This window comes from Emys orbicularis, chromosome 4, assembly GCF_028017835.1.
Source record: "Emys orbicularis isolate rEmyOrb1 chromosome 4, rEmyOrb1.hap1, whole genome shotgun sequence".
Lineage (NCBI taxonomy): Eukaryota > Metazoa > Chordata > Testudines > Emydidae > Emys > Emys orbicularis.
The window spans coordinates 102,929,374-102,944,913 of NC_088686.1; the positions used below are offsets into that span (position 1 = coordinate 102,929,374).

Genomic DNA, 15,540 nt, shown 5'->3' on the forward strand with positions numbered 1-15,540 from the left:
TCCCACTCTCTCATAGCAGGAGTCAGATGAATTATTAAAAGTATCTATGATCTCCTCCAGCCAGCACTATAATGGAGAGGCTAACTTGAATTTTATAAACATGACTGCAGTGTGTTGGAGACAACTAAATCCTTAGATTTTGTATAAAATCTGTGGTAAAGTTCAGATTATCCCCTGTCGGGGTAAAAAACAGTGCAGGGACCAGGAAAATAAGTGAGTTTCATTTTGTAGAGTTTCCTCCTGGTTTCATTAGGGGAAGATCGTCCCCCCCCACACCACAAAGAAGGCAGGCAGCAAGGCCTTCTAAATACAGTATGTGGATGACCTCAACTTCAGACCTATGACTCTTAAGATATTTGTGGAAGGCTGGGGCTTTTGTACAAAAAACCAGTGCTTCTGCAGTAGACCCTGGGTCCTTCTCATATCTCTCAACCTGCCAACATCTATAAACCTCAGTTCCATGATTCTGAATTTCAGATGTAAGTCATTACAAAAGGAAGAGTCAGAGACACTACATTTGTGTGGCGCGCAGGTAAATTTGCCTCTAAAATGATGGAAATCCCTTGAAAGGTGGGGTATTGGTTTGAGGGGTGTGGACAATCCTTTCTCCTCCCAAGCCTGCAAGATTTCATTTTGTTGTTGTTGCTAGAAATAGCTAAATTGTTAAAACATAGTTTCAAAACATTGTATAAAGCAAACTTTCCCTATAACATAAACGTGCTGGGCCAGCTTCAGATTCATCCCTGTTGAAGCCATTTAGTCCCTAAATGTAGCTAGTTCTTTTTCAGGGGAAGGAGATCAGGCAATGTTGTTTGCCTGTCATTAAAATAACAGGAGTACTTGTGGCACCTTAGAGACTAACAAATTTATTAGAGCATAAGCTTTCGTGGGCTATCATTGTATCATTTTCGTGCCTGTCATTGTAACTTTTCTTAATGGTAGATATTTAGGCCTGGATTCTACAAAAGTTGCATCTGTCAGAGTTCCGTTGAGAGCCATGGGGCTCCTGCTAAAGGATCTGCCAGTATGGACCCCTTACATGCATGCAGAGTCCCTTTCAATCATTTGGGGCCATTTATCCCAGCAAACACACATGGAGATAACTTTGAATTCTTTGCCCATTGATGTTTTGAACCAATTCTTTTTCAGCGGTTATTGAGGATTTACTGTAGCTTGACGAGTATCTCTTTATATAAATCCTTTCTATATTTTGAATAACTGACTCTGTAATCTATAAGGGCCTGAACCAGTCCCCCCTAAAATCAATGGAAAGGCTCTGATCAGTAAGGATCAAAGAAAGAGAAATACTGACAATGGCCCCAGGGACCTCCAATATTTATTGCATTGATTTGTTTTCCCTATATTTTAATTTTTTTTAAAAAACTACACTGGAAACCATCTAGCTGTGCACTCACTGGCATATGCTCACACATGCTCTTATTATAGTTTCCCTCCTCCTCCCTCCCTCTGCTCCATCCTGTTGGCACAGTGGATGTAGCAAGCATCTTGTGTTAAATTAGATGGGGAGGGGACTGATTGGGACCTTTTTTTAATGCAAATAATAGATAACAGTAGAGAAGATGTATTATAAAAGACCAGAATTGTTTCTAAATATCGTGTTTCCCAAAGCTTTCCATTAGGTATCAGTTGTCCTTTCAATTCAGGACATGACATTTTGCTGTCTTGTGCTGCAGGGGAGAATGGGTGTGTACACTCTGCCGTAACCTGTTGAAGCCCGAGGTAGAATACGACTGCGAAAACACACGCCACAGCCGTTGTAACAAAGGGGATAGAGCACTGCATGGCCTTGATGACCTTGACCAGAAGGTGGGTACAAATATATACCAATAAATATAGACACAGAATTCCCCATTGCCAGTCTCCTCAGCTATTAAATCCCCCATGAAATATAACTCTATTTTGAAAGCCTGTGCAGTAAACTCCAGTCTACTCAGCACCTTGCACCATGAACCAGGCGTCACAAATACAAGAGGGAGCTTGTGCATCTCAGTGATATCTGGAATTGTTCAGCTCTTTTGGAGTTGAACAGTGAAGTTTCTGTAGGGAAAAGGAATTGGCGACAAAGATTTCCCTTGGTTGGTTACCGAACAAAGTTGAAATGTAATGGCTCACTGACAGTTCTGAAGCAAAGCTTCTGGCACCAACTGAGAAAACGAAAGAATGATAATATAAATGTTTCTCCAGTTACCATGAACTTTATGCTTTTTTTTATATTGTACTACTAACCATCTTTCACTGTTATATATGCATTTATATTAACATGGAACATTTGGCCAACTACTGCCAGAGATTTGTGCTGATTGCCTACTGTTAATTGGTCCTTGGTGGCGAACTTTCTAAAGAAAAGATTTCTTTTAATTGTAGCTGTGTGTGGATGCATTGGGAAAAGATTTGTAAAGGGGATTAGACAGAATAGGAAGCAGCAAAGAGTTTATCATTTGCAAAATTCTAAGAAGTATCAAATTATTTAATGTGTTTAAGATTCTGTATTCTTAAAGAAACAGGGTCAATAAATTAATGTCATTTAGCAGACACCCAGAGCCAAATTTTCAAAGGGCCTTTGAAAATATACGTGTGAGATGAGTAAGTGTGCCCATGTGGGTACACAAACCTTCCATTTATGCACAAACAATTGTGTGTGTAAGTGCTAGTCTTCATTCACAGATGTAGCACTTTGTGCACTTGCAAAAAGAAAAGCTAAAAGGCCACATTTTCAGGGGCCTCTTGAAAATTTAGCTCCTATTATCCCATGTTCTGTACATATGATACCTGCATGTAGATCACAGCAGGTGCCTCTGATAGTGAAATGTTCTCAGCTAAGTAGTTTTTACTGTTGCTGCTGTTCTTTTAATCAGTGACTGAAAGAAGTGAGTGTGGAAGGAGTGAGTGCAGAAAGCGGGGGAGGGGTGATTTCCCAAGATTCTGTCTAATAATGCAATAAAATATTTATTTAGAAAGAAACATCCAAAATAATATGGATCTTAAAAGAAACAGAAGAAAAGTAGTGTTATCATCAGCATGGTGTGTGGTATTAAAGTACTTGGTTATGAAATGAGGCTGATTATACACAGGGTTAGGAAGCATACCCTTCAGTATTCAGAAGTGCATGGCTCTGCAGCAACTCCCAATAGTCTCAGCATTGATTCTAATTTTGGGTTTTACAGAAATGTGAAAAGTTGGTGCTTGCCTTGTTCTGCAGTAGCCTGAGCCTTCCATTCCATGAGCCTGTCAGTCCACTGGTAAGTGCTACATACGCAGAGAACTAGGAGACGATCCAAAGAATAATCGACCTCTGCTCACAACTCTCTTCTTGTCTTCTCAAAGGATAATCACTGACATTCCAATTAAACAGTGGAGTCACCTACTGTTAGGTGTTCCCTCTTGTGCAGTGCCACTAAGGTACCAGATCAGAAACTGAAACACTGATGGCCGATACAACATGCCAGCAAATTTTCTAATAGCACGTTTGGGGGTTTAGTGTAAGATGTTTACAAAATGCCAGGTTGGTGGGAGGTGTCACATTAAGTTAGGACTATTGACTTACTGGCAGTGGCAGATTAGCCACTGGGTCAATGGGGCATGTACCCGGGGGCCCTGGAAAAATGGGCGCCCCGTCCTGCTCCACCCGCCCACGGGCACTCTTGCCTAGGAGGGAGGACGGTGCGTGGGGGCTTGCCCTGCTCTGCCTGGCAGAAAGCGGGGGGGCCCATTTGCTCTGGACCAGGGCCCCCACAAACTCTAATCCACTTACTGGATATGTAGAAAATGCAAGATAGCCCAGGGGTGCAGTGGCAGTATATCATGCTGCCATAAGAGTAGGTTTGGAAGGATTAGATTTTTACTGGTAAATGTCAGTAAACATCAATTTCACCTTACAAACACAAACCAACGAAAAATATTTCCATTTTAATAATAATAATTTACAGGTAGGCAAAGTAAGGAAAATGCTGCTTGAGAATGTATTAGAGTTTGAATTAAGGGTATTTGCTTTGTATATTTTGACATGTGATGTTGACAGTTGGTGTTTTAATGATTATAAAGCTTTAACTTTTTGAATCTCTATGTCTACTGTCATTAAATTATTGTCTGTCTGACCCACCCAACCCTTAATTTCCCAAAACTCTGAAAATTTGAATAGATTGAAATAGGAAAAAATGCTTAAAACCCATAATTTTATACAACTGTAAAAATTGAAATTGATAAAAATAAATGCTTAAAAATAAATATTGATAATTGTCAAAATTATAAAAATATAAAAACTGAATTCTGCCAAGCCTACCTAAGAGTGACCTGGACTTTGGAGTAACTGGATGCATGATAGAGGTGATGCCATTCTCTGGTGTCTGTCTCTTAAGACAGTTGTTGCTCGTTGATCCAGGCACCATGCTGTCTCTCCAGTATTTACTGGGTATGTTGAGGAGAACACAACGGTAAATATCATGATACTGGACCCCAGCATGAAGCAGTTTGGAGGAGAAAATTAGAGAAAAGCAGAATGAATGACCCATATAGTAATATAATATAAGGAAGAAATTGCAACTCAAAGCAAATCATCAGGCACTTGTGGAACTCATTACCAGCAAGCAAGTTGCTTCTTGGGAAGATTAAATGGGAGGGGAAGAGAGAGAGATCCTAATATCTGGTGCCCACTGAAGAAGCTGAGGTTGGCATCAGAAAAATTCTGTGGTGACACACTTTATAGCCACTACAGGCTGAACCCTGACAATGGTGCTTTGGTTTAAAGGCAGTATAAGAATGCCAGTCCATTATGGTTTAACCCGCAATTTGTTCCCATTACAGGGCCCTGATTAGTTTATTAGATACATTTGTTAAGAACATAAGAATGGCCATGCTGTGTCAGATCATCTAGCCCAGTATCCTGTATCTAACAGTGGCCAGTGCCAGATGCTTTTCTAAACTGCAAGGTGACATCGTCTCAGAACATTATTGTTAAGGCTGATTGGGGGGAGGTGTTATTTTGTTGTCAGTATTACACATATTACTGTATCCATAAGGGTTAAATGATAACAGGAGCATCATGCTATAATGGGGTGGAACTCCAGAGACTGGAAATAGCAGAAGAACAGTCACCATAGTGCAGTGGTTTGAAGATCAATCTTGCAAGCAGATATGTGTTTAATCCAGCCTCATATTTGTTAACTAAGGAATGAGGAAGATTATCTTTAAGTGTAGGAGTCGGATTTTTCCTCAGATTTCCTGTGTAACCATGGATGAATCACTCTTCTTGTCCTGTAACTCACTTTCCTTATTTGTAGAATGGAAATAATAATACTTATTTACCTCACAGGGATGTTTGAGATCTTTAGATGGAAGGCACTATAGCCAGAGTAGTACACTTCTATCCCGATATAACGCTGTCCTCGGGAGCCAAAAAATCTTACCGCGTTATAGGTGAAACCGCGTTATATCGAACTTGCTTTGATCTGCCGGAGTGCACAGCCCCACCCCCCCAGAGCGCTGCTTTACCGCGTTATATCCAAATTTGTGTTATATCGGGTCGCGTTATATTGGGGTAGAGGTGTATTATTAATTAACTGGGTTCCCACTTTGACAAAGTTTATGCCTAACAATCTCCCTGCATTTTCTTTTGATCACAGGCTCGTCATTATTACCAGATAATCAAAAGGCCCATGGACCTGTCAATCATGCGGAAAAAACTCCAAAAGAAGGACAAATCACACTATTCTGCACCAGAGGAGCTGGTAGCTGATGTGCGTCTCATGTTCTGGAACTGTGCAAAGTTCAATTATGTAAGTATCTGCTATGCAGAAACCAAGCACACACCACCATCAGTCTGTGAAACAACAGAAATCGTGGGTCTTATCCACCACTTTATTACACTGGCGTAACTATTGATTCCATTGGAGTTACAATGGCATAAAACTGGTCTAATCGAGTGGATAATGAGACTCCTTAACTCTTAGAAATTCTATAGATTTGTTATTGCCAGAAATATGTGTTTGGAGACTGGAGCTATCTGAATATAAAAACTAAAAGAACGATTTGTCAGCCAGCTAATGGACTTCCTGAGATGTGAGCTACTGGAATGCTACTGGATTTGCTATAAGGATCCAAACATCCAGCAAAGTAACTGGGAGAATTAAGGTTTGTGGGAGGAGAGCTAACAGATTCCAAAGCACTGGAGGAGGATGCTCTCAGTTACTGTAGCCAATAGCAGATCCATTTTCTAATGGGTGCAGAAAATGCCTCTCTTAATAGCAGCACCTGGATTAAACGTATTCTGTAAGTGCAGAGGAACTTGGCAGACTGTGGGAAGAGCAGAGGAGGCCAATGGAGATGTAGGAGACAAGTTCCAAATACAGGACGCTCCTGTTTCAGACAGGAGGCTAGGCAGACCTGCTATTTTAGCCTCGGAGAGTTATGGGCATACAATGATACTGGATTATTATTTCTTCCCTTACAGCCAGATTCAGAGGTTGCAGAGGCTGGACAATGCCTGGAAGTGTTCTTTGAGGGCAAGCTGAAGGACATTTATCCAGACAAGCATTTTCCTTTGATGCAACAAGAAGACTCTGATTCTGAAGAGGTGGAGAGGGAGAATAGCCAAATGGCCCCCAAAGGGTTCCCATGGCCATCCTATGGACAGGAGTGCATTCAGCCTAAAAGGAGGCGGCGCCATGCTGTAAGAATGCAAAAGCAAAGGCATTTGGTTGCTAAGTGGCCACACTGCTAATTCTGTTTACAAGTGTTGATGTGAAGTTTTGACAATGGTTTGTGGGAATCAACTGTCAAGCTTCTATCCCATAAATGCAGTCAGTGCTACATATGTATAGCAAGATGCTCTCAGTGGAATAAAGTGTCAGTGGTATAAATGTGTGTGAGTGAAATCTCTCAAACTACCTGGTTATCTTCCTAGTAGAAAATGGTGTAAAGAATTTTTTAAAAGATTAAGCCCTCTAGCTATTCACTGTTTGTTTCCTTTGTATGCAGGAAAGTGAAAAAACTAAAAGAACGATGTTTCAGCCAGCTAACAGCCTGCCTCAGGTGTGACCTGCCAGAGTGCTACTGGATTTTCTATGAGGAACCAAACACCTAGCAAAATAACTGACAGAGTTAAGGTGTGTGGGAGGAAAACAAAGAAAACATTTGGGTTGTTAAACTAAAACATTTATCATCTGCTGACCACCAGCCTTTCTCAAAGACTTGGGGGAATGATTAAGAGTTCTGAGCATTTTTAATCTACCCAATACTCTACCTATCTAATCGCTTGTATGTTTGCAGCATTTACACTGAAGTACTAATGTTATGGTGACATATAATGATGATTAATAATAAAAGTAGGATGTTAATAATCTATAATACTTCTGTACAATTTCATAATCTATTTAATACAGTCCTTCATTTTATAGAGCACAGCTAACCATGTAATCTTGCATCTGCAATGCAAATGTTGACCGTGATGTATGTTAATATGGAGGCTAGTCACCAAAGACCAAATCCTGCAGTCTTATTCAGCAATTTATTTGGGAACTCTGATTGAGTTAGGCCTGCAGGATGTAATTATCTGGTTAGTTGTTTCTTTTGAAGTGGCGCATTCTCATGAAATCACAAAACAGCGCATGCTAATATTCAGGGCTGTGTGTGAACTATTTCTGAGTGCACAGTGGATGCTCAGTTTGCAAAGAGTCACTGCACTTGTATCTAACTAAATGCTTTGTATAGCATCGGGGATCCCTTGAGTATCAAAGGCAGCAAAACCAAATCCTGTTTTGTCCTTTAAAGTGTGCAGTGGAGTTTGCCGTGTTAATGACAAAGCAATTATATGGTTATAGAAGTGTCTATAAAATAAAGTGATATCTTGTTGATTTTATGTTTGGTTACTTCTGGTTAACAACAATGCCTTAAAATGGTATTAGCCAGTGTACACACAGAGCTCACAGGAGAAATGAAATTATCACTGATTCTTCATTTTCTCAGATTGCCCAAACCATTGGCAAAACAACTTCTAGGGCCAGATTGTAGCTTCCAATTTCCCTGACCAAGGTGCAACATGTAATTGTGTTGGGCAGGCTCTGAATGGTGGCCTGGAGTCCAAAGGTCACAGGTTGCCTCCCTAGAGGAGAACTAAGCTGAACCAGACCTTACGCTGGCCAGCACATTGGGTGTGTGGGGGGGTGTCTCTTCCTCCTTCTTGTGCTCCTGCCCAGCTGTGGAAGGTAGGGCCATTATCTGGCCCCGGGAGAGGAGAGCTGTTGCAAATCCCACACCCTGTTGATTTCATTGAGCTATAATCTGTTTCCTGAAAATAAAGAAGATATTTTCAGCACAGTTTATACTGGCTGTTGTCTGGTCACCATGTATGTGATTTTTGAGAACACTCTAAACTAAGACTTTATGTATGGAATAACAAGACTCAAATGCTATATTTTGTTGTCTGTGTTACTTATTGTTTGCCATTAACTCAGTAGTGAGATGGTGTCTTCTCTGCTTTGACATAATAAAATTATGCACTATAAAAGACTGCATGTTATAAGCTGAATGAAAGGGAGAGAGATGAATCAAGTGACTGGACTGATATACAGCATCATATGTCTGTAAGCAGGTCCTGTTTGTACTAGCTGAAACAGCTGAAGAACGTGCCTGTCCTTTTCATCAAACTCTTATAGTTATAACTGCCATGGCACAGGGCACTGACATGCAGGTTTATGAGTGATGGGTTGACCACCCTTACCTGTGCTACCTCCAGTATTGGCTCCTCCCAGCTGGTAATTAAACCTCCCACCAAAAGGTCTATCCCTCCATCATTACTGCTCCAGTGGGTGATACTATTGTATAATGTTCATAGAGGGTCATAGAAATGGAAAAGACTGACATGTTGGCTTATCAAGTCCATTGTCCTGCCAAGGCAGAGTAGATTAGAATTTACTTAAGTTTCTTCGTTCCTGTAAATTTATATTTGTGTAATTTAATATTTGTTCAGTTTTCTAAAATTTGACTTTTAATCAATTAAAGTCTAGGTACATTGTTCCTTTTTTAAATTAGGTCAAGGTCTGTTGTGGAAGTTACTGTAAATTCCAGGAGTGGAACGCTGGCAGGTTATAGCTCTGAGATCCAAGCACTTTTCTAATGAGTTTGTGTAGTTCATTGGGTGTAAGGTCAAGTGCTTTGGTCCTAGTGCTTTCACTTGGATAACAGACACAACAACTGTTTAAACTATGGGTTTCAGACATAATGTCATTCAGACCAAAAGCTGAACTTAACAGCATGACAATGCACCTTTTAGATCTCATGTGACTTGGAAACATCTTTAAGCCTCGGTCCAGGGGTCACCACCACCATAGTGCATAATGTGTGGTGAGACCAGCATCTTCTATCACAGCAGCTTCCTTCAAATTGTTGCCTCTATAGTCTACCCTTTTGGGCATGGATAAAGAGGGGCACCACATCTCTAGAGCTCATGTCTACTCTAGAAATTCTTCAGGAAAAGTCAAAAACACAGTGGCACCAAGAATGGAGGATATGAAAGCAAGAAGCTCTTGTTTTTGCCATCAGAATAGCTATATCCATTTAACTCAAACACAAATGTTGGGTTATGTTGTTTAAAGGGTTCTTTTTCTTCTGACTATCTCACAGCCAATCCCAAAGTCTAGAAGATCTGAGGGGGAAAACCCCTCCAAGTATTAACTGCATGCTATTGAAAATAAGTATGGCCCAAATTGTGTCCCGGAAACATCCAAGAAATCCCAGTGGGTTCATACTAATGTAACAGGGGTCAGAATTTCTCCCTTTGCCTTCAGCACTAGGTTACATATGGAGTGGAAAAATTCTCTTCATGCTTAAGCAATTTAAAAACAGGTTAATTACATTTAAGTAATAGGTCTGCTGAAGAGAAGATACCTACCATTTGAACTTCCCCTAACTTGTAGTTTCAGATTAGATTAGAACAGCATGAACGACAATAAGTTAATAAAAGCTGGTGTTTAAGATTGATTGCATGTTTATGAAGATAATGTGCTTCGCTGAACAATAAAACTTGTGAAGTGTATTTGTGTGCATGTCTTAATCTGAAATTGTTGCTCCAGCTCTCTTCAATTACAGAGTGATTATCTAACACCATTTAAAAAGTATCAACCAACTTGTTGAAAACTCAACTGTTGTGGCACAGAGCAGAACGGATAAGAAAACGTATGATATGTTAACATGTAAAGTAAGTTTCCTAAGTGTGCTGGAATCTAGAACAATTAGTAAGTTTGCCTTTTGTTTTTAAAATTTGTACAGAATAATGCAGGTCTATGCACTGTGCAGACCCAAGTACACTGTTGAGGTTCAGCAAATCATACTGGCAGAAGTTTACATTTATGTGGACATTACAATAGTAAGGAACATTCCTTTACTCTTACTCATGTAATAACATGAAAATCATTCCTTTGGTCTCTTTGACCAGGGACAGGAGGATCTTAAAAGGTATTTTAAATTCTAGAATACTGTAGAAATTTAAGAAGGATTCTAGGTAGATTTACATTTAGAAAAAAATTGCAAGCAAAATTATTTTGATTCTAAATAAATCAAACAAAAGTGTTTTTTTCTAACATGCTAGACCCTTCCCACTTTGTGTTATGGTGGGTTAAAAAAAATAATCAAACCTCAGAACGCTAGTTCTCTGGGTTTGAAGGCTCAAGGCTTAGTTCCTTCCAGGTTGTTCTTTGTGAAGTCTTTGTGAAGTCTGCTACTTTGTGAAGTAGCAAATCCCATAGCAGTCAACTGATTGAAAAATTTCCCTTGGTTGTTTATAGAGTACACTATACTTACAAATGGTGCTGGTGATCCTTCTATAGCTAAGGCCACTTTCCTCAGATCCCACTGAGGAATACACTAAGAAACTGCACCATCTACTCAGGACACTCCCTACACTAACACAGGAACAAATCAACACACCCTTAGAGCCCCGACCGGGGTTATTCTATCTACAACCCAAGATCCACAAACCTGGAAATCCTGGACGCCCCATCATCTCGGGCATTGGCACTCTCACTGAAGGACTGTCTGGATATGTGGACTCCCTACTCAGACCCTACGCCACCAGCAGTCCCAGCTATCTCCATGATTTCCTGAGAAAACTACAATGCATTGGTGACCTCCCAGAAAACACCATCCTAGCCACCATGGATGTAGAAGCGCTCTACACAAACATCCCACACACAGATGGAATACAAGCTGTCAGGAACAGTATCCCTGATGATGACACAGCACAACTTATTGCTGAGCTCTGTGACTTTATCCTCACGCACAATTATTTCAAATTTGGTGACAATATATACCTCCAGACCAGTGGCACCGCTATGGGCACCCGCATGGCCCCACAATATGCCAACATTTTTATGGCTGACCTGGAACAACGCTTCCTCAGCTCTCGTCCACTCACGCCCCTTCTCTACCTACGCTACATTGATGACATCTTCATCATCTGGACCCATGGGAAGGAGACCCTGGAAGAATTCCACCATGATTTCAACAGCTTCCACCCCACCATCATAGATTCATAGATTCATAGATTCTAGGACTGGAAGGGACCTCGAGAGGTCATCGAGTCCAGTCCCCTGCCCGCATGGCAGGACCAAATACTGTCTAGACCATCCCTGATAGACATTTATCTAACCTACTCTTAAATATCTCCAGAGATGGAGATTCCACAACCTCCCTAGGCAATTTATTCCAGTGTTTAACCACCCTGACAGTTAGGAACTTTTTCCTAGTGTCCAACCTAGACCTCCCTTGCTGCAGTTTAAGCCCATTGCTTCTTGTTCTATCCTCAGAGGCTAAGGTGAACAAGTTTTCTCCCTCCTCCTTATGACACCCTTTTAGATACCTGAAAACTGCTATCATGTCCCCTCTCAGTCTTCTCTTTTCCAAACTAAACAAACTCAATTCTTTCAGCCTTCCTTCATAGGTCATGTTCTCAAGACCTTTAATCATTCTTGTTGCTCTTCTCTGGACCCTTTCCAATTTCTCCACATCTTTCTTGAAATGCGGTGCCCAGAACTGGACACAATACTCCAGCTGAGGCCTAACCAGAGGAGAGTAGAGCGGAAGAATGACTTCTCGTGTCTTGCTCACAACACACCTGTTAATACATCCCAGAATCATGTTTGCTTTTTTTGCAACAGCATCACACTGTTGACTCATATTTAGCTTGTGGTCCACTATAACCCCTAGATCCCTTTCTGCCGTACTCCTTCCTAGACAGTCTCTTCCCATTCTGTATGTGTGAAACTGATTTTTTCTTCCTAAGTGGAGCACTTTGCATTTGTCTTTGTTAAACTTCATCCTGTTTAACTCAGACCATTTCTCCAATTTGTCCATCAACCTCAGCCTGGACCAATCTACACGGGAGGTCCACTTCCTAGACACCACCGTACAAATAAGCGATGGCCACGTTAACACCACCCTATACCGAAAACCCACCGACCGCTACGCCTACCTTCATGCCTCCAGCTTCCACCCCAGACACACCACACGATCCATCGTCTACAGCCAAGCACTGAGGTACAATCGCATCTGCTCCAACCCCTCAGACAGAGACCAACACCTACAAGATCTTCACCAAGCATTCTCAAAACTACGATACCCACACAAGGAAATAAAGAAACAAATCAACAGAGCCAGACGTGTACCCAGAAGCCTCCTGCTACAAGACAGGCCCCAAAAAGAAACCAACAGAACTCCACTGGCCATCACCTACAGTCCTCAGCTTAAACCTCTCCAATGCATCATCAGTGATCTACAACCCATCCTGGACAATGATCCCTCACTTTCACAGACCTTGGGAGGCAGACCAGTCCTCGCCCACAGACAACCTGCCAACCTTAAGCATATTCTCACCAGCAACCACGCACCGCACCATAACAACTCTAACTCAGGAACCAACCCATGCAACAAACCTCGATGCCAACTCTGCCCACATATCTACACCAGCAACACCATCACAGGACCTAACCAGATCAGCTACAACATCACCAGCTCATTCACCTGCATGTCCACCAATGTTATATATGCCATCATATGCCAGCAATGCCCCTCTGCTATGTACATTGGCCAAACTGGACAGTCACTACGCAAGAGGATAAATGGACACAAGTCAGATATCAGGAATGGCAATATACAAAAACCTGTAGGAGAACACTTCAACCTCCCTGGCCACACGATAGCAGATGTAAAGGTAGCCATATTACAGCAAAAAAACTTCAGGACCAGACTCCAAAGAGAAACTGCTGAGCTCCAGTTCATTTGCAAATTTGACACCATCAGATCAGGATTAAACAAAGACTGTGAATGGCTATCCAACTACAGAAGCAGTTTCTCCTCCCTTGGTGTTCACACCTCAGCTGCTAGCAGAGCACCTCACCCTCCCTGATTGAACTAACCTCGTTATCTCCATACTGATTTATACCTGCCTCTGGAGATTTCCATTACTTGCATCTGAAGAAGTGAGGTTCTTTCCCACGAAAGCTTATGCTCCCAATACTTCTGTTAGTCTTAAAGGTGCCACAGGACCCTCTGTTGCTTTCTATAGCTAAATATACCTTTGCTGCTAACTCTGTTATTTGCGCTCCTGTTCAACAGCACCAAAATGGCCCTGAATTTATGCCAGGAAGCCCTTTAAAGGTACTTAATAGCACAGAGGTAACTCTCTGTATTCTGAGGGACATCATGGTCATTTCTGACTTAGAGGATCATAAGGCCAAGCTAAACAATTCTGTCCTGAACTTGAATGGTAAATGGAAAACCCCTCTAAGGAAAATAATATAGGTATAATATACCCATGAGGCACTGTGGAAATGCTCTCTAAATCACAGAAATTAGAGATGGGAAAAGACCTATTCAGTCATTTACTTTAGTCCATTCTCCTGGAATATAAATAAAGTGGTGTGTATCAGGCTGTGAGAAGTCACATTTAAAAAATATTGCCACAATACACTGCAGTTCATATGTTGCTTTTTCCAAGGATCTCAGAGTGTTTTACTTTGAGATTAATAATAAACTTGAATAAATTAAGCCCCCGAACATATTTGTGAAGTAGCTGAGTAGTAGTATCCCCATTTTACACATGGGAAAATGAAATCCTAGAGAAGTTACAGAGCAAATAAGTGGCAGGCTGGGAATAGAATCAAGAAGTGCTGATTCCCAGCCTTCTGCTCTAGCCAACAGATTACACTTCAGCATTGTGCTATGTGGAGCGTTTGCATTTGGGACCAAAGCTAAGTCATTCACTATAGAGTAGGCAGGTGTGCTCAACCTCGATGAAGAGAGGAAGAGTATTTCGCGTGAAGGAGCTCTTTGACTGACTCCAGGACAGCAGTGATGGGCTCTCGGGTTGTCAGTCACTCTGAACTCTGCTCAGCCATAAGGAAGGTTGGATTGGAGGGCACTGGGCAATGCTCTCACTGCTGGTGAAAGATTACAAGTGCCTTTTTCTGCTTTACAGCCAGTGTGCAGGTACATTGGCCTGGACAGCAAGGACTTTAGATAATGGTGTAATGGCAAACTCAGGTGGTGATAATTGCATGCCAGGGGGATCCCCCAGAGGCACGAGCCTCAGAAAGTCTTCCTGACGTAATATTCCACCCCGTTCAAGTATAATTAAAGTAATCTCCTATCTGTATCTGGCTTTTAAATACCACAGACACCACCAAAGGGCTCAGGCTACTATTTGGCACTAGCCTTTCAGGTGTAAAGAATGTGTTGGTGATTTTTTTGATCTGTTTATTGATCTTTTTGGCTTTAGCTCTTGCATCATGCACGCTCTATAGTATTCCCCTACTGCTCGTATTATGTTATATTGCATCATGTCAACTTGAGACCCCCTGTAATAGAAGCCCTATTACAGTGCCATAGACAAGAAGCCAGAGTGGGCTCACACAGCAGAGTGGCTGCCAGCCTGTTGCTGCATCATGCAGGAGACGCAGAGATCTGCTTGGTGCCATTCAGTCCCTGAGTGGGGAAAACTGCTTGACAGCTAACAAAGCAGAGGCACAGTGTCCTGAAGGAAAATTAGCATCTCTCCTTTCACTGTCCTTTAAGTAGGAAAGTCTTTGACCACCTGAGTATTCAAAAAGTGGGTTAAAGAATTGCATCCTATAATGCTGATAGCCTGCTTAATCTCCACAGAGCCAATCCCATCTGCTTTCGCTGGCCAGGGAGGAGAGAAAGTTATTGGAGTTATGCCAGGGATAGATTTGGCCCAAAACCCTGAACCTGCAATGGGTTCCATACGAGCACATTTTTAAGCCTTCACGGAGTCCTAATTAGGTTTATGGAACTCTGCACAGACTTCAGGATCCCCCTGTGTGACTGACTCTCTTTGCAGCAGGACTGATGCCTAAAATCTGCACAAGAGAAGTTGGGAAATCTCCTCTGGGGCATTAAGGTACAATTCTATCTACAGGAGGCATTGAATGATCAGATCTCTTAACTGGTTGCTTTCCATGAGCCAGTGAAGATCCAGAGAAGGGAAATGAAGCTGACTAGAGGAATGGCTGT

The 15,540-nt window shown here is 41.6% G+C and overlaps 1 protein-coding gene across 1 annotated transcript in view; it reads left to right on the forward strand.

The window, feature by feature from the left end:
• Nucleotides 1–7,053, forward strand: part of TRIM66 (tripartite motif containing 66) — a 65,254-nt gene extending 58,201 nt beyond the window's left edge. Inside the window, exons 16-20 of the mRNA XM_065404305.1 lie at nt 1,695–1,827; nt 3,186–3,260; nt 5,640–5,792; nt 6,467–6,685; nt 6,994–7,053. Coding sequence (XP_065260377.1) covers nt 1,695–1,827; nt 3,186–3,260; nt 5,640–5,792; nt 6,467–6,685; nt 6,994–7,053 — 640 coding nt within the window. The remainder of the gene's footprint in view (nt 1–1,694; nt 1,828–3,185; nt 3,261–5,639; nt 5,793–6,466; nt 6,686–6,993) is intronic.
• The last annotated feature ends 8,487 nt before the right edge of the window (nt 7,054–15,540 follow it).